The 27,034-nt window shown below is 43.1% G+C and overlaps 1 protein-coding gene across 1 annotated transcript in view; it reads left to right on the forward strand.

Moving 5' to 3' along the window:
* Window positions 1-21,076, forward strand: part of bsnb (bassoon (presynaptic cytomatrix protein) b) — a 62,706-nt gene extending 41,630 nt beyond the window's left edge. The window contains exons 4-13 of the mRNA XM_046383660.1: window positions 1,347-2,147; window positions 3,356-9,685; window positions 11,459-13,553; window positions 13,935-14,770; window positions 15,046-15,157; window positions 15,249-15,395; window positions 15,629-15,684; window positions 15,913-16,031; window positions 16,480-16,691; window positions 17,761-21,076. Coding sequence (XP_046239616.1) covers window positions 1,347-2,147; window positions 3,356-9,685; window positions 11,459-13,553; window positions 13,935-14,770; window positions 15,046-15,157; window positions 15,249-15,395; window positions 15,629-15,669 — 10,362 coding nt within the window. The 3' untranslated portion in view covers window positions 15,670-15,684; window positions 15,913-16,031; window positions 16,480-16,691; window positions 17,761-21,076. The remainder of the gene's footprint in view (window positions 1-1,346; window positions 2,148-3,355; window positions 9,686-11,458; window positions 13,554-13,934; window positions 14,771-15,045; window positions 15,158-15,248; window positions 15,396-15,628; window positions 15,685-15,912; window positions 16,032-16,479; window positions 16,692-17,760) is intronic.
* The last annotated feature ends 5,958 nt before the right edge of the window (window positions 21,077-27,034 follow it).

Below are 27,034 nucleotides of genomic sequence, written 5' to 3' on the forward strand. Positions count from 1 at the left end.
ATCTCTCTCTCACACAGAGCCTGATCAGTTTCTCAACACAGATTTAGTATGAAGCGGTTAAAAGACAGTCAGTGTCCTGTGCCCAGACCTTATCACCAGAGACTGGCTGTCAAACCCTGGTCTCTGGGGTCTCTGTATTACGATCCAGATTATGTTGGTAGGATGTTCCTTGCTGACTAAATGGCACTGACAGAAGTGACAGAAGCCCAGTAACTTCCACAAAGACTGATTGTATTTGAGCTGCACAATATGAGAAAAATGTAAGCGCGCATGAAAAAAATATATCAAGTATTTTCAATCTTCTCTGACATCTTAACTGTTTGGACCACAGTAAAGATGTCCTTTGATACAGTCACTGAACACCTACATTGTTCTTATTTATTAGCTGTTTTCTGGGCATGTTGGTGAGTTCAGTCTTCGGTATTTATGCTTTTGAAATGTGACGGCAATAAAAGAAATGATTTATTAGTCAGATGGTAATCGGCAATAGAGGTGTTTATGAGGTTATTTATTTTGTTGTATGAGTCTGTGGCACAAGAACGCTCCCTCTTCAGGCCTCAGGCACAGATGATTATCATAGAAATGGAAGGCTGTGTTACAAACATGGTCCTGCCACCTCTATTTTCAGCTTCCATAACCTGTAATACAACCATTTCTTTCCATTGAACAGTTTCATCGATCTGCTGTATTGACCTGAAATTTAATCTGGTTATGTTAATATCCTGCCTGTGATGGGTTTTGCTCTAGATTTTTAGCTGTGTCAGAATCTATAACTATCTCCAAACATAAGGCTCAGTGAGGATGGCTGTGAAAGTTGAATCCTCCTCTTTCAGATAGAAGGTTTGCTGTGGGCTCCAAAAAGGTCTAATGACACTTGCACCCCTCCAGTCTAATGACAGATGTGTTAATTTGTATTCACATAGCACTCTTCCTCTGTGTACCCTGTTTGAGAGTGCTTAATGTTGTCAAATGATTAAGTCTTCATGGAGAGATGAAAGGCCTTGTTTGGACAGGCTTTTAAATATTAAGTTGTTCTGATTCACTATGCGGAGTCCTTTGAACTCCATGACTGTTTATGAAACTCTCTGATTTCATTTATTTAACTAACACATACATTAATACTTCTGTATCAATCAAATAATATAGTGGCTTGTAGTGTCAATATGAAATTAAACACCAGTGTTGGATATAGTTTATATATTTACTCAGATTACTGTCCATTAAAGTCCCTCTTTGTTTTCATGTTATTCACACCAGGTGGCATCACGACTCCAAGTTTTCTTATTTTGTACGTTGTCTGATAATTTTGTTTCAACATTGCTCTTCTCTTTGTGCTTGTTTTTCAGAAGAAAGAATGGCTGTGCTTGAACTGCCAGACGCAGAGAGCCCTGTCAGGAAGCTTGGGAGATATTCCAGACCCTGTTGCACAGCCCATGGGATCCCCCAGGCCACCTGCTACAGCCAATCAACAAGCACCTCAGCAGAAAGGGCCCAGTCAGCTTTCAGGTCCTAGACCCACAGGTCCTCAACAGCAACAGAAGGCAACGGGTCCTCAAGTAAGTGGCCCTGATTCTCCTGTGAAACAGGCTGGAAGTGCCCCTCATACCAAGGGGCCCAGCCAAACTTCCCCTCAAACTAAGGGTTCTCCCCAACCTAAGGGTTCAACTCAGCCACCTTCCCAAACAAAGGGTCCAACTCAACCCTCAGCTCAGAGTAAGGGACCTCAAATTAAAGGTCCTAATCAATCACATGCTCAAAGTAAGGGCCCTGTGCAGTCTGCTAACCAGGTTAAGGGCCAGAGCCAGGCCAAAGGGCCAATTCAGGCTAAGGGGTCTGTTCAGCCTTCTGCTCAGACTAAAGTCCCTTCTCATCCTTCTGGTGTCAAGGCATCATCCACCCCTGGTAAAACCGCACCCAACCATGCCAAGGCCATTCCCACCCAGTCAAAAACAGCACCTACTCAGTCTAAACCCACAGGTAACAACCAGACCCGCAAACAGCCGCAGGGCCAGGAGAAGACTAAAGTCGCATCTAAATCTCTAAAAGAAGACATCAAGGCCTCACCAAAGAAAGCCTTGTCAGAGACTATCACTTCACCAAAAGACATGAAGATAACTGAAGATGCACAGAAGCCAAGACACCAAGAAGTGAGCTACCTGCAACTTCTTCGCCTTCACGTGTTACTCTTGAATCACCTTTTTTTTTGCTCCATTTGAATTATTGTAGCCAGAATCATCATCATCTTCATCATCTTCATTATCATCAGCATCGTCATTACACATCACTTTCGTCACCATAATCATACCTTTATCACTATGTTGATTATTAATTCTTCTTCTTGTATTTATATTTTTTTGTTGTTGATATGCTATCTCTCTTTTTATTGCTCTTTTCCAAATTCATTTTCTTCTGTTTTTCTTCACTATCAGTCATTATCAGTTCCTTCATTCCACCGTAATAATTTTTATCTTATTGTTCATTCTGAGCAAGTTAGTCAGTAGTAGTTATCATCAACTTGTACCAACGCTAATGTAATAATAGTTGTAATAACAATTATAATCATCATCATCATCATTATCATAACTATCATTATTCATTTATTACTATCATTCCTCTTCAGCCTGTTCCCACATTTCACCACCTGGTTCTTTAACTTTTTTTTCTTTTCTTTTTTTTTTTTGTTGCATCAAATGCCAACTTTTTGTTTAATGTGACACTTTGTGGTGATATTTTAAGCATTCCAAGCATGCTGGTTATTCTTCAACGGTTCGAAGAATGCAATGGAGAATGCGTCAAAGATGGCAGTCAAGCATGTAACCAAATGACATTTGTCTGTAGATGTTTGTATGTATAACTGTCTGTTATATTCACTCTGTGTCAGTGTATTTTTCCATCTTGTGTGTACATAACTCTGAAAGGCAAAATCAACCCAAATCAATGGAATAGTGATCAATAACTTCAATAAAATTCAAACAAAATAAACATTCTGATCAGGATTCAGACAGATTATTCTAGTGTGTTTTCAGGATAACGAATGTATTAATTGTAGTCACTGTATGCTGTGAAATTTGATTTAGATTGAATTTAACCAAAATGTAATAAACTTTAAATATTTGGGTTGATTTTATTTGATTGATATTTAATTTTGAACTGTTTTAACTACATTCAGTCCAGAGCTTTATTTTACTCCCTATTATGTAAAAATTCTCATGAATATGGCAGCTGATTGGTTCAATGAAATAGTGGGATAGAAGGTAAGCACTGAGGCTTGTCAAGCATAGCAACTATGAGTTTAGGGGGAAAAAATGCCTTTTTTGCTTCTGACCTCTCTCCTTCTCTTTTTCTCTTTATTCAGGATTACAACAAATCAAGTACACAGAGTTTAAGTGACACTGGATACTCTTCAGATGGGATCTCCAGCTCACATGGGGAGATTACAGGCCAGATCCGGGAAGAAGGAATCAAGCTCAGTGAAAGAGGGGCTTCTATCCCCTCAGAAATCACCAAGCTGGAGAGTTCCATGAAACCTCTACTAGAAGCAAAGACTGCTTCAGACCAGAAGCTCAGGCCGCATTCACTGTCTGTAGGACAGGACCAGGACTACAGTCCTGATGACGATGCAGCAAGGGATGAATCAGAGGATGACCTCAGTTGTAAGCTTCGCCATGACTATGTAGAAGACAGCAGTGAAAGTGGTCTCTCACCATTGCCAATAAGGCAGAAGAAGTCACATAAAGATTTAACAGATGAGGAATTTATGAGGAAGCAAATTATGGAGATGAGTGCTGATGAAGAGGAGTTAGAAGATCATGGCAACCAGAAAACTAAAAGGGGACATAAAACCACTGGGGATTTGAGCAAAGAAAGACGGAGACTTTCTCACCATTCTAATAGTTTTGAGGATGACATCAAAACATCGGAGGGTGCTTTTAAGTCAAATGAAGAGGAAGATGTTGTAATTGCTGGAGGCCTACGCCGTTTTAAGACTATTGAGCTGAATAACACCAACAGCTACAACCGAGACATGGAGCTCAGCACTGACCATGACCTACGAGAGCCTGAGCTAGAGATGGAGAGTCTAACTGGTTCCCCTGAGGAGCGGTCCAAAGGAGAATATTCATCCACCCTGCCTGCCACCACTCCCAGCTATACCTCAGGAACATCCCCTACATCTGTGTCATCCATGGAGGATGACAGTGACAGCAGCCCTAGTCGTAGGGCAAGACTAGAAGAGGCAAAGCAGCAGAGGAAAGCCCGACATCGGTCCCATGGGCCACTGCTGCCCACTATTGAGGACTCATCTGAGGAGGATGAGCTCAGAGAGGAGGAAGAACTACTTAGAGAACAGGAGCAGATGAGAGATCTAGAGCAACAGAGGATTCGAAGTACTGCTCGAAAAACAAAGAGGGACAAAGAGGAGCTACGGGCACAGAGACGCAGGGAAAGATCGAAAACCCCCCCGAGTAATCTCTCCCCTATTGAGGATGCATCACCAACAGAAGAGCTGAGGCAAGCTGCAGAGATGGAGGAGCTTCACAGATCATCATGCTCTGAATACTCACCATCTATGGATTCAGAGGCAGAAGGCTTTGAGATGATTGGTGGAAAACTTTACAAATCAGGAAATGAATATAATCTTCCAACCTTCACATCCCTTTATTCCCCCACAGAAAAGACATCAGCAATGTCACCATCTGACAGAACACTAAAAAGTGCAGAGGAGGTCTACGAGGAGATGATGAAGAAGGCGCAGCTCATGCAGAGGCAAGGACAAACAGTTAATCAGCATAAAGATGCCTCTCAGTCTGACAGCAAACATCATCTTGAAGCAGGAACTGCCCTGACGCCTGGCTCAAGCCCAACACAGGTTACTGCACCTATGTCCTTCTCCACCACAGGGAGTGATCCAAGAATTCCAGGAATTCATGCAGCACAGCATCTATCAAAAGAAACACAAAATAGGATGATGACACAGAGTGCCAAAATTGAAGGAGTTGTTGGAGTTGCCACAACCAAAGCCCAAGTCAGTCAGACTGCCACAACTCGACATTCAGGTAGTACAGTGCCTGCCAGCAACCGAACAGGCTCCCAGAGGCCAACACAGCCATCACCTGACCCTGGAGCATCCTCCCTAACCTCCAAAGTATTCTCCCTTTTCAAAGGTCCCAGCCCTCCAGTCTCTCCCACTGCTTCTCCAGCGCAAAGTCCAACACATACACCATCTGCAAGGCAAACAAGTGGCAGTGGTAGGCAGCTGCCATCTTTGCCTGGTGGTCCTACATCAGCTGCTGCATCCCAAGGAGCTCAGGCACCTCAAAGGACAATTTCCCCACGACTTGCACGACAACAGTCCTCTCAAGAATCACCAGTGATGGTGATAACACTAAGCTCTGATACAACAAGTCCAGCCAGGCCGCTTACTGTAAATTCTTCCACTTCCCCTTTGTCATCACCAACACAGGCCAGTTGTAAAACCTTATATAGCTCCCAGCCCCCTTCAACAAGTTCCCCAACTTCACCAAAAATGCTTCCATCACAGCAGTCTCCTAAACATTCTTCACAGTTGACTCAAAATGTTGACAAAATAAATGTTGGTATTAGCACCGTGACCACAACGGCACATAGTCGTGGCTCTATGGAAAATGTATGTAAAACCTCAAATATTTCAGGCTCTTCAGTGGTTGTGGGTCAGGGCCAAACACATTCAAGCACTAACGTGGTGGATCTGAGAGCCCCAATGAGGCCAGCTCCAATTATAATGACAGACCAAGGGATGGACCTAACATCCCTTGCCTCTGACACCAGAAGATACTCTTTAGGAGCAGAGCAGCCAACTGGTCGACACACAGCAGTCCAACCTCTTATTATGAACCTAAATGCACAAGAGCAACCTCACATATCTTTATCAACACCAACCACAGTTAGCATCACAGTTGCAGGTTCTATGTTCATGACCCAACCCAAACAACCAGTTGTGTATGGTGATCCTTTGCAAAACCGTGTGGATTTGGGACAGGGTGTTGGATCAGCTGTGTGTTTAACCCAGAGTAAGCCAATAGTTACTGATCCATCTATTCCTAAAATTGATGCCTGTCTGGAGAACCTGGGTATACAACAGCAACAACTGCAGTTACAGCAACAGAAGCTCTTGCAGCAGCAACAGCTTCTTGAGCAGCAGCTCCAGCAACACCAACAGCAATCCTCTTTTGCCCGTTACAATTTAGCTAATCAGGTCCAACCCCTTTTGATGAAAAAAGACCTTGTAGTGAGCCAGACAACCAGTGTCCCTGCTGCAGTGACTGTTAGTGCTATTCCTAGAGTATCTCCACTGGTTCCACCGTCAGTGTCTGGAGCTCCTGTTTCTACTACTCCCCATGAAATCTATGGTGGAATTGCCTTAGAGCTAAAGAACAAGCCAACAGTAATGAACTTGTCCACGGGTAAGCCACATGTTATGATGGTGCAGCTTGATGAGACTAGCACATCACAGGGAGGCACAGTGACTCAACTTATAAAGCAAGAGGAACCACCTCCTCCTCCACCTCCTCCTCAGGTATTGGATCTCACTGGACAGATCAAACCAGAAAACCAGGTGGCTTGCTGTGATGTTGTTTACAAACTGCCCTTTGCTGGTTCATGTTCAGGATCATTCACTCAAAAACCAACAACAGTATCTCCAGATAAAAATCCCACCACTGAAACCTCTCAAACAGCCCACCCTCCCCATCCACCACACTACAGTGTCAGTCAAAAACAACAGCCTCAAGCTACACAAGGAGTGACAGAGGAGCATAAACCATGTCAACCACCAATAGTCCCCTCAGGAAGAATACAGCCCTCCATGTCCGATACTAATCTGCCTTCTGTGACTGATGCTGGTCACTATCAGAGTAATGTCCATGGGGGTCTGGCAGTAGATCTTAGCAGCATGAATCAGGGTTATGAAGGTGGATACCTTGGGATGGGCGCACAATATGGATCTTACACAGACTTGCGTCACCAAGGAGACATTGCAGGCCCTTCATTGCCTCTTCGTCGATATGGCTCCATGTCAAATATCAATTCTGACTACTCATATGGTTCACGTGACCTATCAGGGTCACAGGACTCCAATCTAGCTCAGTACAGTGCAACCACTGCCAGGGAGATCAATCGCATGTGTGCAGCTCTTAACTCAGTGGACCAGTTTGGCAGCCGATATGGAAATAACCCTGAGCTGATATCATATGGGGCTGGAAGGGGTGGACCTTTAGCTAGGCTAAATCTCCAGCAAAGCTTAGCATCAATAAGAGCAAACCTACTGTATGGCCCAGATGGAAGACCAACCGCAAATGGCCAAACCCTAACAAACCTAATAAATGCTAGACAGGCCAGTATACGCGCCTTGTATCCCGCTGCTATGAGAGGAGGTGATGGCATGATATATTCCACCATAAACACTCCCATAGCCTCTACTTTGCCAATTACCACACAGCCTGCATCTGTCCTGCGTCCCATGCCAAGAGGAATTTACAGACCATACCCCACAGGTGTAACTGCGGTACCACTGGCTAGCCTAACCAGGTTGCCTCAAGTGACTCCCAGAATGCCTCTGTCCACACAGGGTCCATATTCCTACCCTGCTCCAAACCAGTACCCTACTTCAGCCACGCCATCAGGAGGCATGCCTGATGCAAACAGCTTACACCAGGAAACTCCTGTGTACCTTGGAAAGCCTTTAACAACAGTTGCTGCAACCATTCCTCAAACCCAAACTGCAGCACACTTAGGAGCTCAAAATGTACCAGCAACTGGTATGCAAAGCACAGCAGATCAACAGACAGACCACACTCAACTTACCTCACAGAGTGTTACATCCCTCCCTCAAGCCCAAGGTCAGCCTCCAAATGTCCAGCCAGCACAGGCTCAAATGCAGCCACAGCAGTTACCTACTCAAACTGAACCTTTATCTTTGACTCAAACCCAACCGCAAGGTCAATCCATGAGTCAACCTCAACCATTAGTGCGACCACAGGGCCAGCCACAAGTGACACCTGTAGCTCCAAGCTCTAAACTTTCTCCTCCTATGGATGCTCAAAAAGGTAAGGAAGATGAGAGACTGAGTCAGCAACAAGAGCACATGCTGCAGCTAGAGCGAGAGCGTGTTGAACTGGAGAAATTACGGCAGCTGCGTCTACAGGAGGAGCTTGAGAGAGATCGTATGGAGCTTCAGCGACACAGAGAGAAAGAACAACTCCTTGTTCAACGCGAAATTCAAGAGCTGCATACCATCAAACAGCAAGTACTACAGCAACAGCAAGCAGAGCGGGAGACACAGCTCATTATGCAAAGAGAGCAGCTGGCCCAGCAGAGAATGCAGCTTGAACAAATTCAGTCTCTGCAGCAGCAACTCCAGCAGCAGTTGGAGGAGCAAAAAAGACAAAAGACAGCAGCAGTGGAGGCAGCTGCTGCTGCTGCAGCGGCAGAGGCAGCCGCCGCATCAGCAGCTGCTGCTGCAGCAGCAACATCTGCCCAGGGTGCAATACAAGGGGTAGTCGTTGGAGGAGGACCCCCTCAAGGGTTCATTATTTGTGACCAGAGTGGTAGAGTTATTCAACAAGATGGACAGAGTGTTCAGTTTTGGCAGGATGGGCAAGTGGTCCAAGCTGTGGTGGCTGCTCGACCTATTCAGAGTTCGGCCTCTGAGATGTCTTTGAGAAGCAGTGACAAACAGGCTGATTCCAAGATTATGAAAAAGCAGAATTCAATGCCTCGGCTGAGGGATGGCTCAGAGGAGGACTCTGTGAAGAGGATTACAGACAGCTGTGTGCAAACAGACGATGAAGATGGAGAGGACAGATTCATGAGCAGGCGTAGGAGAACAAGGCGTATTGCAGACTGCAGTGTGCAGACTGATGAGGAGGACCAGGGAGAATGGGACCAGCAGCCAGTGAGGCGCAGGCGATCACGTGTATCCAAGCACTCTGAATCCAGTGCTGAGACTAAATCAGAAGGGTCATCTAAAGTGGCCTCTGCGAGTATAGCTGTTCAGACCACAAATGATTCGTCATGCCAAACAGAGTCTGACCAACTAGGCAGGATTTCCCCTGCAATCCACATTACCATGGCGGAGACCTCAAAGGTTGACTTATTACATTACATAGCAGCCCCTGAAAGGACCCACAAAGGAGAGAGTCTGGCCTGCCAGACAGAGCCAGAGGCTCAGTCTCAGGGTGTGGTCGCCCCTCAGCTCAGCGTCCCTACAACTATCAGTCCGTACTCCACAAGTCTGCATATAGTAGGCGCCAACACATCTGACCCAACCTCTCCTAGACTCCAAGGAGTTGCTAAATTTGAGAGAAGGAAACCAGATCCCCTGGAAATTGGCTATCAACAGCAAAATGAATCTCCTTCTCGGCAGCCCCCCAAATCTCCCCAGGTGCTATACTCCCCTGTGTCTCCGTTGTCTCCTCATCGCATGCTGGAGACAACATTTGCATCCCAGGAGAAACTCAACAAAGCCCATGTTACACCCCAGCAGAAGGCCTTTACTGCTGAATCACCCCAACGCCACCAGACCCTACCAAGACCCATAAAAAGTGTGCAGCGCTCCATGTCGGATCCCAAGCCTCTCAGCCCCACTTCGGAGGACCCTGCCAAGAACAGGTTCTCACCTTATCATCAGCAAGCTGTGTCTAACACTCAGGTATGAAACTATCACTTTTTTGAGGCTATCATGTTTTTCAGGGAATTCTGAATTTTTTTTTTGCATTAATTGAGGCTAAAACTAGGGTACACAAAAGTTCTCAAGTCAGTCATAGTGCCTTAAAGCCACCATCAAGATGTGTCTTTTAATCAAATACAGCTTATGTTAAATTGATGTCAAGTTTATCATTTTATTTGCATGTGATAATATGTTAATATTAATATATGATAATAAGTTTTTTATAGAAAGAGTATTAAATGCAATATTTATTTGTAATACATGTTGAGTATTCAAGTCACAATGACAATATCATCAAATTTGTTCTCTGGCACAAACTAATTTTTCATTATCAGTTACCTTAAAGAAAATAAGTTAGTTCATTACATATTAACAAGAGCCATTTAGCATGTAGAGAAACATAAATTGTAGCCCTCTAATTAAGGTAATGTGTATGAGGTCATTGTCTGAGGGAAAAGAAATAAAATATATGAGTATGCAAAATATGCTTTATGTACATAGATTATCATACAGGATCTGGCATCAAGAAGGTGACAGAATGTTCTCATGAGAGCAGATGCTAGTCTGCCCCCCCCCCCACCCCCATTTCTGTCATGTCTTCTATATCTGGCAAACCCTTAAGAGTTGCCAGGGGCACGTACAATGTGGTGGTGCTTTGCTGTCTTCCTGATTGTTAGCAGCTGGTCAAAGTAAATTAACATTGCTGTGCACTTAGACCAAAATTAGTCAGAGAAGCAAACATAGAAATCAGATTTCAGGCATTTTACTCTTTTGTACCTCTAATCTTTAGTGTTAGTGTTTAGTTAGTGTTTCATACTTCATATGGTTCTCTTGTGGATACTTTGGAAACAAATCACCATGGACTTACCCAGTACAACTATTTTGTAAGTATCAGGCTAGCATAAATGTATTTTTAAGTTGTGTTTTTATTTGTGATCTTGACTGTTGTTGCCTGCATGTGATAAATATTTTGAACAATGTGAAGAAGCTGAATACTGTAAATATTTGATCAAAGAAGTAAAGGGAAAGTTGATATATTTCTTGAAAATACATTTGGATAAAATTAAAGGACGCAATTGCTTCATTCATTTTCTCCTGGTTAAATGCATGTATATGTATATACATAATATTGCATTTCATGCTAAATTTACTTTTACTAAGCTATTTTATTTTAGCAAAACATATTCTTACATTAACGGATCCTGCATTTATTAAATTAGATATGAACTGAAAAAAACACAAAAGCTGCTTGAACAATTATTGGTGCTAGTAGGAGCATATTTAATGTTTAATTCAATGCAGTAACAGTGTTATATTACTTGTTCAGTGTGTTTAGTATTAGTTTACATGGTCAAACTGTACCCTGATATGGAAACATTTCGCATTGTTACATAAGAGAGGTGCTTTGTGTTGACTAAACCGACTGCCACCACTAAACATTTTACCTAACATTGTTAATCAGGCATAAAATGAAAAATGTTACTTAGTGTCTTTGGCTTTCATGAAGCATCATTTTAATCAGTATAAGGAAATCAGACTTTGTAGGTTGAGCTACTCGTGAAGCCAACATTCCTGTAGTACATAGATTAATTAACATCAACATACTAGGCTGCATAGCTCTTCTCTTAGGTCTAAGAATGAAGAAATGTGTAGACCCTCTGTGAGTACCCACTGTAGAGTAATGAGTCTAATTTACATAAACACATTCTGTTTATAGCTTGGTGTTTGCTGATGTGTCTCTGTCTCTCCTAGCAGATGGCCTCCCTGCAGCAGCAGCAGAACTCTCTGATGAGGAAAGTAAAGAGGACTCTCCCCAGCCCCCCTCCAGAGGAGACTCCGCTCCCCATTGTTACTCCAGCACAAATGTACAGCTCTCCTGGCATGCCGCAGAGGGTCCTCCCCAGACCTGCCCAGGGAGTCACCAAGGCTGGCCTGCTTAGTGAACTGAAAGCTGTGGAGCAAGAATCATCAAAGCTCCGTAAGCAGCAGGCCGAACTGGAAGAAGAAGAGAAAGAGATTGATGCCAAGCTACGTTACTTGGAGCTGGGCATCACCCAGCGTAAGGAGACCATGGTGAAGGAGAGGGAAAGGAGGGAGCTGGCTTACTTGAGATGCATGGGCGATGCTCGGGACTACATGTCAGATAGTGAGCTCAATAACCTCAGGATGGCAGCTGCGACAGGAACCTTTGATGCTAATGGTCTGCTGACAAGGCCCAACACTGCACCACTGAGTCAATTTACCAATGACCTTAATGCAACCTCCCAGTATCCCTCAACCTCATCCTATATGTCTTATCCATACCCCCAAAGTCAACCATCAACACAGCAGCCGGGCCCTCCTTACCAACAGATAGGTTTCCAACCTCCTCAGTACCCTTCATCCTCTGCACCTCAGCCAGGAACATTCCAACCCCATCCACCACCAGGCCCTGGCTACCAGAATCAGGGAACCTATTCTTCCCGCATGTATGCTCAGTCCTCCTATCAGACAGACATTGGCATGCAGCAGCATAGTCACCAGGGTTTCCATCCACCTAGTCAGCCTATGCCAGGCCAGAGCCTTCCTTATCCTAGCCACAGCTCCTACCAACCTAGTCTCTCCTACCAGCCCCAGGCAGAGATCCTTACAGTCCATCAAAGACCGCGGCAAACATCCTTGGCTGACCTTGAGCAAAAACTCCCAACCAACTATGAGGTCATCAGCAACCCAGCAGTGTCAGTGGCCACATCAGCTCCAGATACCAACTTTGGCTCAGTCTACAGCAATGCGTATGGACAATATCGTCCCCCTGAGCCTGGTCTGACTCACGCTGTCGAGAGCCCCACATCTGCTTATGCTTCTGATGGACTCTACACATCTAACCTGGAGCAGAATATTCCACGGAATTATGTCATGATTGACGACATCAGTGAGCTGACCAAAGACAGCACTAGCCAATCCACTGATGCTCTTGGCCATCCTACAGGAGGACGGTATCGCAGTGAGAATGGCCCTGCACGTGGGAGTGCCTACGGTAGGCCTGATGATGAGTCTTTGGATGCTTACAGCAGACCGTCAGGCACAACAGGTTACCAGAGTACAGTGGACAGTCGCAGTAGCACCACAGTGAGTGGTGGCTCTTCCTATTACTATGACGATTACAAACACTCATCACGAAGCAACTCCAGTAGCCACAAACTCACACCCAAGAATCTTGCCCCTGCAGTCGTCTCCTCTAAACGTAGTAAGCACAGGAAGCAAGGAATGGAGCAGAAGATTTCTAAATTCTCCCCTATAGAGGAAGCGCGGGACGTGGAGTCTGATCTTGCCTCTTACACAATGACCACATCAACAGGAGGTAGTTGTACAGTTGTGTCCCGATCCAAGAAACATCAGGATGATGTCACCTATGGGATGAAGAAAAATGCATATGACCAGCAGAAATATTATGGCAGCAGTCGTGAAGGTCTTGAGGAGGAGGACCGTATGTACAGTTCTGGTAGGTCCAGGTCTACTGGATATGGTATGGACAAAATTTCATCCAGAGACGCAACAGGCCACAGGAGTAAATCCTACGAGAGGGATGCAGTGGAGCGATCTCAGAGAAGCAGCCGTAGTGGAAGGCCTCCCATTCGCAACCAGAATTCAGAGGAGGAGAGCCCACTCAGTCCTGTAGGGAAGCCAGTAGGCATAGGAAGAGGCTCTGGCATATCAGACGCCCATGATGTGAGGAACCAGTATGGCTCCAGCCATTCTTTGCCAGATGTACAGGACCATCACAAGAAGGACCTACCCAGGAGTCATGTCTATAAGCCTGATGACCCTTACCTCGTAGATGACATGCACTGTGCTGTTTCTGACAGTGAAGGTAACTGGTGCTGAATAATTTGTGCTGCCTGACATTTGTTCCTCCCTCCTTTAAAGTGTGCTGGAAAGGGACTGCATGCCAATTTGGAATTTTGAGAAGGGTGTCATTACTTTGTTTGTCTTGTGTTTTTTATGGATTGTTCCATGTGCTATATTAAGCCAAAAAAATGCCTGTTTTAAATGTCTGTCTTGCACTTATGTGAAGTGATGTCTGTTTTTTGAGTTATTTTTCTCTGTTGGATTCCTCAAAAATGTGTATGGGATGGCTCTGGGATGTGGAGCATGTTTTCCGATTTTGCATGGCTTCAGTCTGCATGCTACGCTTCTCATCACATAAAACAACTGAGTGACTGATTGACTGATTTGTTTTGGTTTCAAAAAGCCTATCACTTGGGCCAAGAGGAGACTGATTGGTTTGAGAAACCACGGGAGGCCCGATCCGATCGCTCAAGGCATCATGGAAGTGGAGGTCACTCGTCAACAGGTAGGCGTAGTAAACACACCTACCATGATTATGACGAACCTCCAGAGGAATACTGTCCCCAGGATGAATACAGCCAACAACGGCACCCCTCCTCCACATCATCACGGGACCACCGTCACCATGGCAGCGCTTCTGGCAGGCACAGCTCTTCTCGCCACTCCTCAGAGGATCCTAGGTCTTCTCGTTCTTCCAGGTCACACCCCAAAGACACATCTTCCCGCTCTGACAGCAGAAGCTGCTCGTCTACACAAAGAAGGAGTGGTCCAGACCCCCGTTCTGCCCAGGCAAGTCCCCGGAACTCTGGCGACTTCTCTCGAGACTCAGCCTCTGGTCATCACCACGGCACTGGAGGGCGGAGCCAGAGACCCCAAGGAGACCGCACAGCCTCCAGAAGGCAGGACCCCTCTGCAGCAGGGCCTAAACTGCAGCAACAGCAGCCCCCTCAGAGCCATGCTGGGCAGCAGCGTTCAGGTGGTCAGGGCCAGTCTGGAAGACATCCAGGCTCTGAAACACTTGATGGTACCCAGCAGGCCCAGCAGCAGCACCATCAGGGTGTGCAGCAACAACAGCAGCAGCAACCACTACAGCACAGCCAGACCCCTCAGAGTAGCCAGCCTATAACAACAACTGCAGGAGCTGGACCAGCCCAGCAGCAGCCCAAATCTGGACAAGCCCCACCACAGGGACGTCAGCCAGGAGTAGGGTCTGCAGCAGGGCAGCCAGCCACCGCAGCTGTGAGTAAAGTAGATGTTTTTGTTTGTAGAGTGTGGAAAAAAGTCTGACATACTCAAAAAATACACTATCCACTAGAAAGTGATTTTTATGTAACTTACACACAGACGGTAGTGGGAAGGGGAAATTACAGTGATGGAAAAAAGCACATAATATGTTCAGAGTTTTAGCTACGTTAGATTCCATTTCAAATGGGATTGCTTTTAAATTATAGGCTAAAATAATACATAGCAGCAAAAATAAACTTTGCCCTAATTCCATGTTTGATTAACGATAGGCAAAAATGGATGCTACACCTGCAACAGCAGCAGTGGGAATGAAACCTACTACAGGAGTCCCAACAGCACCTCCACCTACCAAAATAGCTACACCACCTCTAACAGGCATCGGTAAGTCTTAGTTCCACCTTAACCATAAAACCCACAGTCACCACAGGCAAAAGACAACATATGTGATTGTGATGTTGCTTGTTGTTTGAAGGTTCCAAAGCTGCCCCTGTTGGGATTGGAAGCAAACCTGGAGGAATAGGCAGCGCTGCAGCAGGACAGGCACCCGCTGAGGGGGAAAATGTACTCACCAAAATCTTACAAGGAGGGGCAGCAGAGCAGGCGGGAAAACTGGGAGATGGTACAGTCATGAATAAATAAGTGTTTAAGAAACTGCAGTACAACCTATATTTGGGTCTAGCAAATGTTATGGTGTACTTCATTTTTAAACAAAAACTAAGCAGTGAGCTTAGCTTTTGCTTAAAAATGAAGTCATATATGCAGCAAAAATTAAGATACTGGAATTCTTTAAATGGGTATATAATTGTTTAGGCTGGTTTGTTTTCTCATATTTTCTCTTTATGATTCCTGTAGCTTTGTCTGGCCTTGGAAAGAAGTTCACTTCATTTTGGTGAACTAGAGAGAGGAGGGTGAGTGAAGTGAAGTTTTTTCTTTCTTTTTTATCAAAGTCAGGCATAGGCAAGTCAAAATGTTTCAATCATGCATAATTTAGAGAAATTGATTGATTTTAGTGTGAGAGCCTGCTTATCAATGAAAATTATCAATTTATCCTTTGGATAAATCTGGATGTTTGGGAAATGATAATATGTGTTTGTATTGCCTCACTTTTTTTTAATCAGTTGTGCTCTTTTTCCCAGGGAATGCAGAGTTGAAATGAGATGGATTGGTAGCTTTATACTTGAAAAACCTATGAAACAGCATTAAATATATTTCACAACACAGTGGAAATAGAAGGAGTGAGATCCTGAGTGCATCAGTGAGTATCTCATATACTTCTTTATCCCTTGAGAAATGGATATTCTTTTTGCACATATCAGATTTTGGTGGAGAGGGGGACATTGTCTTGATGATAAATACTGTGTAACCTGCTAAACGTCACCAAACATGTGAAAACTATATCATTTTCGAAAACAATTTAAAAATGTAATAATGTGTTTAGTTATTGATTACTGGTGATACCTTCATTTTTACCTCGTTACTTTTAGTTTTATTAAGTATACAGAGACCCTGAGATGCGAAAACATAGAATGTCTCACAATTTGATTAGTGCATTAAGTGTTTTATCAGCGGGATATTTACACAGATTAGCATAGTCTATGCCTGCATAATGAGAAGACTCAGGTGAAGTGATGATTGATTAAATGCTGTGATTGTATATTCGGGTGATCAACTGTACCTTTTCTTTACCGCAAATTACTGAACAGAGCTGGAATCAAAAGATGCCTTGTCAGCACTGAATTCCCCAGACATGGGCACACGATTGAAGTGAGTTAAATAAGGGTGAATGATTTGTCAGCATGGTGTTACAAGACGTGAGTAGAGGACTGAGGAGGCCTTATAGTAACTGAGTACCCTGACAGGACTACAGACTCAGATTGACGATTGTGAAGACGTATGATGCCTCATTGGACCAACGGTAAGTAACTAGACATCTATGTATATATGTGTATGCTGGATTACTGGATGACTGAATTCAGTTTTGTTGTTGGTTTTCTTCTTGCTTGCTTTAGAGTTTCATTTTATTGGCTCACTGCCGTGTCAGGTCAGGTAATTAAAGTCACAGTCTGCTTGAACTTTCTGCTGCAGAGGTGAGAGACCATGTCCAAGAAAAAGGGGGGTCAGCACTTGTACAGTTTGCTTTCTGACTCCACACACACACACACACACACACACATCCAGTAATCTGGGCCAAGCACACTGGGCTATAATTAGCCTGAGACGGCTAACTGTGGCTTTGCTTTAATGTCACACACGCAAAGAAGCATAGGGACAAGAGCACATGCAGGCACACAGAATCATGACTCATGGTAAGCATCACTCATTACATGGTAGAATGAGCTGATGAACTAATTCTGCTCAATGGAGCAGAACTGCAGAAGCACAAATAAAGTAGATTTCAGTGCACTTTATTTAGCGGCTGTCAAAACACATGTGGTGACTCGCACAGGATGAAGTTGTGGCTCATTTCAATGAAGGTTTATCATTCAGCTGTTATGCTGTCTGTGCTGACACTTGGAGTAATATCAGTAGTCAGTCATCTCTGTGTCCGTGGCAGTCCCAGGATTCAGAGGGGGAGATAAACCCGACTCAGTGCTTCTTTGAGCAGTAGGCCAGCCTGCTCAGCCCAGTGGATTACTGCTGGTATCAACAGCAGAGCTGTGACTACCTCAAGTGTCATGGGAAGTAAAAGAGTGGACACTAGCAGGGCTGCAACACAAACGTCGCTAAAAATTTTGGTCTTTTTTGGTCTGTGTCGCTTTCAGTTGCCCAGATCTTTTTCAAATACAATTCTTATTTTTTTATTAATTAAATATTTTGGTCATTTTTAAAGATTTTCATTGGTTTCTTTTATTTATCTTAGTTTAAGTAGTTGTTGCATCATTAATTCTGTGTGTGCATTTGGGCTAGAGAATGTGAAATTGTGCATAAACAGTTCATTAATATCTGCAAACATTCACACCTTCACACCACTGTCTTCATTTCAGGAGGACAATAACGGTCAATAATGAGGATGCAGTGAAGCAGAGGAGAAAGGGGGAAGGGAGACTCGAGTCCTGCTTCCCCTCCTCTCCTAGAAAAAAGCCTCCTGGGATCTGTGTGACAGCCAAAGGCCTGCTAACTGAGGCACCTGGATATCATGGGAGAAATTCAGCATGTGCAGTCGTGCATGTTTCTTCTTTCTAACAGCTCGATAAAGAAGGCCTCACAGCGCCCTCTACAGGGATTTTAATGGATCTCCACTCATGTGTGAGGACTGCACATCTGGCAAGCATATTTGATTCTACACTGATGTCTTCAGAGTCTTTTCATGCAAAATGAAAAAAATAGAAAAAAGAAAGAAGAAGACAGATTTTCATAGGTTTTCCTGGTACCAAAGATACCGATGATCTCGTCCCACAGTAACACCGCAACAACCTGGAGCAGACGAGGTGTATCACGGCAATGACAAACCAATCTGATGACTCCACAACAATCTCTGAATGCTTGGTTTCTCTGATCTCTCCAGTACATTCCAATTAAGGGAATCTGACCCTTTCTTTGAATGTGTTTTTATTTCTCCTCGTTTTGGTTCAGTGTCTACAGAATGCATTGTGTAAACGTAGACATGTGAATGCACGCACAAATAGTCGAAAAAACGAAAAAACAAGCCCACGTCAGTACTTTTTCACCACCTCTGAGATGCCACTAGTCATTAGCTGTAGGTTTTTAGAGAATGGATTCACTACCAGTGTGCCCACAAGTGTGAAACTCACACAAATGAGAGGACCAAACGAAAGAGTGGCCACGGCTCTTTATTAGCCATCGCAAAGCCATTGTTTTAGTCAGCCCGAGGACTGACTGTAAAAAGGGTGAAGTCAGTTCTTTATCCTTTTTATTGATTTGTCTCATCTTTTAGTTTCTTCTCATTTTTGCCTGATATTCACTGAATGGAAGAGCCTTATTCAGTACATGTTTTTACTTGTATACCTCACATGTTTTAAAACATCCATGTCGTCATGCATTTCTTTTTACACAACTGTATAGTATTGTATGTACATAAAACAAATCAGAGATCTAATTATGTAAACTTGTCATTTGTGTATTTATGGAATCACTTTTCAGTGACTTTCTTTTTTTGTTGTTTTGTGTTTTTCTTTGGTAAAACTATATTTTTCACTTTTTATTTTTGGAATCTCTTTTCTTGCATCAAATAATTTGCTTGTTGATTTTTAAAAGCAATAGCATGCAGAAAATGGTATATAGCACAATCGTATAAATGTTGTTTAAATTAGTGACAGGAAATATCAAGCGCATCTGTCGGTAAATAGCCGTAATACAATTTGTCAGAGGGTTTACAACCACAGTACCATGTCCAGGTGTGCATGTTACGTGCAAATACACAGGAGCATGCAGACAGGTACGAACACATTCACACAGACACTCCTTCTATCACTCTCTCTCAGCAACATAGACACACACACACACACACACACACACACAGTTTACACACTTGGCATCATAGTGACACGTCAGAGCCAAGGTTAATTGTGTTTTCCACCAAACAGACCTGTTAACCTCCTGCTGATTAATGAGGTTACCGATTCACCTACAAGATGATCTCACTAACAAGCTGGGCCCACTGCCTCTATTTGTGCAAAGACACACACACACACACACACACAGGAACACACATACACACACCCGTACATGCATACAGATATAGGAGAAGATGAAAGCAATTATCAATTCAAATGTTCTATGCAATGACTCATTTTGAACCTGGAAGTGATTCAGCTTAAAACAGTTTATTATCATAACTATTCACAAGAAAACAAGAAAATTATGAACTAAAACACTAAAAAAAAAAAAAAGTCATGAAAATGTTTTTACTTAGCAACTTGTCTGTATGAATTTGAATATTGAACTAGAATTGTTTTTATTTTCGTGGCATGTTTTGACCCCTCACTCCCCACATGGGGGACTTGTTGCCAAAGGGTAAACTGTGTAGACTGTCAGTTTTGAATGTCCACCATCATCTTGCTTTGAAGCATGGGTTTGCTTGGCTTTGTCTGGCTGTTTGTATGCCCTCATTCAGTTTTTGTGCGTTTTGGCTGACCTGGGCTCCTCAGTGTTTGGCTTGCAGTGACTGTCCGTGCTGCTATAAACCTGTGATACAGATGGTCAGCAACTCTCATACTTGTCAATGTACATATTGGGTGTCAGTATAACCTGTGGGGTGAATGGAATGCTTCTATCGGATATATCATCGTTGATTAAACCACTCAGCAGCCAAGCCGTTGGAAAGGTGCATGATTAGAACTTAGATTCTTGGAAGTTATACCTGAATTAAGAAAAAAAAGGTAAGGCATGATTTCACCAAGGTTTGCCAAAAGAACCTTGATTTTCACAGGCCAACGTAAAGAGTATTGATGAATAAAATGTTCAGCCAGTCATTCACAAATCAGGGCATGTCATTTTGAAAGCACAAGCCTGACTGGTAGCAATTGCTGCTCAATGAAGTGCAGAAATGTGGAGGTTGCGTAACGGTGCCTCCAACTGAGCAGTGTAAGATCCGTATCAAAACAGTAGATGGAGACGCCATCTGGTCAATATGAGGTGCATGAGACAAAAACCTTCAGTGCAGCCGTCCGACTGACAGAAAGGCAGACACACATTCTTACTGTAAATACAAAGTCATTCTTCTGTACAGCTTTTGAGTTTTGAGTACGGCTGTCATGTGCATCCCCATGCCGTATTTGCTGCCAACTTTTGTGTATAAAAAGAATATTTATTACCACAATAAGGATGATGATGATGAAGCTAATGATGATGATTATTCTAATTATTGCATAAGCATAGTGTATGTGGCTGACTTGTATTGACTGTTTACAACAGTGGAACAAAAGTTGTATTCAGAAACATATCCAGTTTGTGTATAGTTTCTATACATATTGTGCTTGTAAAACAAGAAGAAAAAACCTCCACAGCAGTTGCAGAGTTGAACGCCTTTTTGTCCGACTATGAGGAGGTCTTCAAGTTGATGGATGTGATCTGCAAGGTGATGGGAAGTAAAGGGAAGCAGCAGAAAAAAAATAAAGCAAAAAATCTGGAAACTGTCATTCACTGTTGTAAGTGCAATGGGCAAAACGTCAGTCGTGTATCCATTGTGAAACCTTGTGTTCTATTCAGTGTATTCCTGTAAACAGATAGAGTAAATTTTGGTGCATCATGTCAAGTAATGTGAAAATATTGACCCTGCAATTTCCAAAAGGAGAGAAGAATAAAAAGAAAAGGAATACATTGTGGTTATTGTCTTCAGTCTTTGTGCATGTATGACTCACCTCTTTTCTCGCACTGTTGATGGAAACACTGGCTGGGTTGTGTAGTAGCTCAGCTGCACACAGAGGAGCGATCAAGAATAAGACCTCGAAGGCAAGGCGACTTTTCAGATAAGACCAGGCTTTACGCACTGAAGCAGTGATGACTTATCCCAGTGTGGGTGGTAGGGAGGAAGCAGCAGCGAGAGCAGAAGTGTTTGCCAAAGCGGAGGGAGAGATGAAGGTGTGAGTGTGTACGACTAAAACCACATGTGTGTGTATCAGAGAGAGAGAGGGAATAGTTTGATTATTTCCGGGTACTCCGGCTTCCTCCCACAATACCAAAAACATGCACATTAGGTTAATTGGCTACTCTAAATTGTCCCTAGGTGTGAGTGTGAGAGTGTGTGGTTGTTTGTCTTTGTGTGTTGGCCCTGCGATTGACTGGCGACCAGTCCAGGGTGTACCCCGCCTCTCGCTCGTAGTCAGCTGGGATAGGCTCCAGCTCCCCCGCAACTCTGACGGATGAGCGGTATAGGAAATGGCGTGATATCATAATATACCGTATCTTAATGTTATATCTGATTTTTATTTTCAAATGCTCTTACTCTTTCATGCCACTGTACAGCTTATTCTCCAGGGCCCGAGTTGACCCTTCTGATTTTTGTGGACAAAATAATTCACCAGAGCTAAAGAGAATTTGGGGAAAAAAATGATCAGTCATCTTTAATTTTTTTATTGTGCGTATTGTATCTTTTTTGCAAAATAAATTACACTCACAATATGAGTGTAGGGAGCTGGAGCGAGCGACCATAACCATGACTGTATAAAAAAAATAACAATTGCACTTAATGAAAAGTGAAAAGGCAAGCAGATGAACTGATAGAAGACCCCCAAGATCTGTCGACAGGCTCTCATTCTTTGTTTTATTGATTTATTCAATTTAGTGTCATTTATGACAAAGAAAACATGGAAAAGTCTCACATTTAAAAAGCTAGAGGAAGTGAATTTGAGCCATTTTTGCATGAAAATCGACAGAAATTGCTCAATTATCAACATAGTTGCTGATTAAATCTCTGCCACTTGGTATTCATCTGCTGCCATGTTATTGTAAATACAACACCAAAAACAGCAGAAGTGAAGTGGAATAGCTGGAGAGGACAGGAAGATTTTAGCCGTTCAAGTCATACTGTATGATATCATGAAGTGCTAAGTCAGTGGCAACTGGACAAATCCTTGCTAACAGCGCCTGAAGCCACCAGCTCAGCACAGGGGCTGCGTCTCAACTCGACCACTGACACTCAGACGTTTGGAGCGTTATACTAGTAGAAGCTACTCTTGAGCTACTTGAGCTCAAACAGAGATGAGCAGGGAGGGCTCTAGAGCTCTGGTGAGGTCACTGTCCAGCTCCTCACCACAGGACCTTTTTCATTCTGAAACTTGTAGCCCCTCCCAACACTGACTCAAGAGACATTGAGGTAATTTACCAGACTACATGTGGAGCTGTATGGAGTTCCACCTCATGGAGAGACTATCCAAAAGTGTGTGTCAACATTCCTCTTCATGTCAGTAGGATTTTTTTTTCCCACATTCAGTGTAACCATCGATGTGGTCAGATGATACACCGTATGTGCTTTTTCAGTTGTTGTCTCATTGTGTATAGTTCTGTGTCTTCTTCCTGTCAGTGTGGTGCATTTATTATGTTTCTTCTCCTGTGGCCCACTGACTCACTGCTCCTCTATGAAGAGAATTTACAGTGCATTCACGCTGACACTGCAGCGCAGTTCTGGCAATAATATATCAGCAGACTGAGTTCACAGGCTGCTGTGCTCCTAAATTTCGCTCCAACGTGTGGCACAGGGCTGCCCTCATCTGGTTAGGTACAGAATTTTAAGTTTTTAAGGTTTAAATTTGCCTTTACACACACGCTATCTAAGAAATTACTTTTTAATGTTCGCTGTCACATAAAGTACTGTGTTGAGTTGAGGGTGGAAATGCTCTTAAAAATACTATCAATTCTTTCAGGCTGTGTAGACTAAATAATATATGAATGAGTACATTGTCAGAATAAGGAAGTCTTCCACTATTATAACCAAGTGGAAGAATGTAAATGTGGAATGAGGCCATGTACTGTTAAGTGTTTTGTCCTTGATGCCAATCCAGAAATCCAGATTCTGAAGTGGTCATTTATAATTGTATGATCTGCACATTCAAACGCAACACTAAGATGTGAAGGGATTAAAGTGAACTTTCACCCAATTCTGCTGCTAGAAGAAGGTCACTGGTTTCTTTAATGAGGTCAGTCTCTGAACTATGCACAAAAGAGTGAACCAAACTGCAAATTATCTTTTGACTGATGTAAGCATGAAACATTTTAATCCAAAGCCTAAGATGTGAGCAGAATCAGGATGTGTTTGTTGGCATTTATGAGGTGAAAGTGCTGGTTTTGAAAGTGCCACTGACCTCGCTGCACCGCATCGTAGCCAGTCGATTTTTCAAGGAAGCAAATAGTAGACTTACTGCTAGATTTAATTTTTGATAGAGATGATTGCAACGTAGATCCACAAAGGTTAAAAAAAACACTGAAAGTTATGACCCATCATATCAGTTCTGAGACAGAGGGGTTTTGAAGCTTTAAGTGCACTAACAAGGATTTATTACTGGGCCCTGCAGCAGTCAAATCTATGGCACTGGAGTCAAACGTTTTTCCTTCCGCTCCTTTCTTCTTTTAATGGAGCATATTTAACGTCATTATGACATGTAAAAATGCTGCGCCCCCTCCCCCCACCCCAAATTCACTGTTGGAGGTCACTATCGCTTATTAGTTAGGAGAAACTCTTCTGTTTACATTTGTTCTTTTGCAGCATCTGTCTTTGAGGCTTCTCTGCACCAGCTCTGTCACATCTGCCACTGTGGAGCAGGTGAACACTTGTATAATTAATGGCTTGTCTTTATTGTCCTCAGTCAGGTCACTTGACCTATGCGTCCTCTTATTAAGGGTATAAATGTAAGTAATTAAACTGTGTAATTGTGATACTACATTCATCCATTTCCCGAAAGCCATGAAGGGAGCCTTGGCCTCAGAAGATGAAGCAGTTATTTCCATCAGCGATGACCTCAGACAAACATTTTGTGACTCATGCAGGTGGTGGGAAGTGTGACATGATGAGGTAGAGGAAGTGAGGAAGCACAGAGTGACCAGAAGTAAGGTCGGCTCATCCAACAAATTCTTAGCCAAAGTGAAGTATTTCAGTCATATTTTTGCAATTAAGCTGATTCACTGTGTTGTAAGCTTATGATGAGTTTACTTCAAGATGCAACTGCAATATTTCTGAGAGACTCTTATTTTTATTGTGAGAATCCATCCATTTCAATTTGCTCTAAGAACAGAACAGAGCAGACCCCTTCATGCAGGAAAGTAATCTAAAAGCAACTCTTACAACTGATTGAAGAGTCACTGAGGATGTGTTTGATGTGCTGTGACCACACCACAAGAGGCCAGCAGAGAGCAGACCCACAACTCCATCAGTTCTAAATATGTCCAGATACATCAGGTCGCTGGGCAAAATGACAAATGTACAGGGCTGAGGGAGAACTGGCTGCTCAGATTTCCCTGCCTCACCTGTCACTCACAGTCTTAATCTGCTTGCTTGCGAATCCTACAGACTGCAAAATCAATAGAGAACCCTTTAATAATGAAACAGTCCTTTTCCAGGACTTTGGTTGTGGACCATTGCTGTCTCACTTCAAAAGGAACCGTAAATTACAGAAAAAGAAAAATAACCTCATTCACTGGGCTTCAGGCGACAGTCTTGTCCTCCTTAGATTCACTAGGAAATGTATTTTCTTTCTTCTTGATTTACAGGGGATTTAATTTTAATTACCACTTACCATTGTCCTTGTGAGCTCAATTAAAAAACGGTTTTATTTATGTATTTAATAGTGAACGCCATAAAAAGCATTTCGGATCTTGCATCCCTCACAAAACAATTATGTTACGTAAATTCAGTCTTTTTATTTTTCTTTTCATTTGTATACATAATGATGTGTTATGCAATCACCTTATTTTGTTGTTGTGTAAATCCACATGGGCTAGGCACCAAGTGATGCAGAATTTGAAAATATGGATGTGTTTGGGGTTCAAATTTCATTTCTGACGACTGAATTTTGTACCTGTAAGTAACTTAATTAACAATTTATTCTTTCTTTGGGAAACATGAGCCACTACTCACCTCAAATGTAATTTGTATTTACTCAGACATTAATGACAGAAAAGGAAATTTCTTCAGAACTGCCCACATGGCTGCTTGGGCAGACAGGAACATAGGAGCCAAGCTTCAGGCCTCTACATTGTCTCTAATGTCCTGCAAGGCACAAGCAAATCTAACCAACGTGAAACATAAAGGAAAAAGGTGTTCGATTAAACAGAGCACATAGGGTTTCTTACTGTGGTCACTTCCCATTTTTCCTGTGCATATAACCTTGTATGTGTTCATGACAGGGAAGGAAAGAGGGAGACAGAGTCTGTGTGCGTCTGTGTGCATCTGTGTGTTTGTGTTTAGGACAAAGAAATGCTGATGCCTCTCCTCTGGGCCCTGTCAAGCACACTTAGCGTCAGTGTTTATAATGCAAAATGGGAGGAAGTCCCTGTAATTTCAGGAGGCCTGAAGGCAAGCGAGAGCATGAGGAAGACAGGAGCCGGGAGGACATTGTCCTGTTTTGGAAAAGCCTGCAGGGTCGCCTGTTTGAACACTTCTGAAGGACGTACTCACCTCATAGTGAAGTCATAGTTTGTGATGTCATGAATTCAGATTGATTTGTGCTGCGACAGACGTTCCTCCGTCACAGCCGCTCTGTGGTCGCCCTCAGGCAATCTGATTTACAATGAGGGCTGAATACTGCAGAGTAGCTGGTTCTTTGTTTCATAAAACACACAATAATATGTTGCTGCTTTATTGGTTGTATCCTCCAACTGTTTGATTTAAAACCACTATCACTCCGGTCTGTGTATTGCTTAAAGCTCAAACTTGATTCAATAGATTGATTCTTGAGAAATTTTCTTATTTACTTTCTCTCCAAGTGTTAGATGAGAAGACTAAGTCCTGGCAAACACAACCAGCCAAGACTTGGGACAGGAAGCACCAAAAAAACACACACAACACCTGTAACACACAATGTGTCATTTTTATACTTTGATTAAAATAATAATCTTGTGAAGAACTGGGTGTTGCTGGCAACATTTCAGGGGGAAAAAATGACTTGCTCGGTGTGCTGTTTTTCAGGTCTCTGCCAGAATTGCAGGAAAAGGGTTGGTATGAATGAACAAACATAAAGAACAGATGATTACAGATGATCAAACTTCAAAAACAACTTACAAGTCACGCAGGCGACACTGATTCACTGTTGCTAAGCAATCTGCCCACTCTGTACAGGCAGGCTTTGAATGGGCACTGCATTAGTTAAACAAAAATGAGATAACATCATAGCTTAGAGGTGCTGGCAGGTGGGTTGTTAAACAATTGGACAGAGTTAGGCTGGCTGTTTCCCTCTCTCGTCTTAATGCTACGCTGTTGTTGCTTTTTAGCAGACATTAGAGTCGTGTTGATATTTTAATCTAACTCCAGGCAAAAAAAGTGAGGCTCTCTGTGTGCTACAAGCCTTTAGTTTATCTACTCCTGCACGCTTGATCTACTTTCATGCAAGCTGTGTTGGGGTAATTCTCTTTCTTCTGCTCACCCTATACAAAATAACTAGATCAGACTTGCAAGAGCAGTGAAGAAGCAAGCAATACGAGGACAGACGGCAGATGAAGAGAAAAGGACTCTGTTGCCCAGAACTGAGCATGTTAGGCACTCAAATCCCTCCCCCTTTGCTGGGTTTTAGCATACAACAGTTGCATCCTTTTACCACAAGCATATTTAACCTAAAGTAAATCAGAATAGCTTATGAGGATGATACACAC

This window comes from Scatophagus argus, chromosome 3, assembly GCF_020382885.2.
Source record: "Scatophagus argus isolate fScaArg1 chromosome 3, fScaArg1.pri, whole genome shotgun sequence".
Classification (NCBI taxonomy): Eukaryota; Metazoa; Chordata; class Actinopteri; family Scatophagidae; genus Scatophagus; species Scatophagus argus.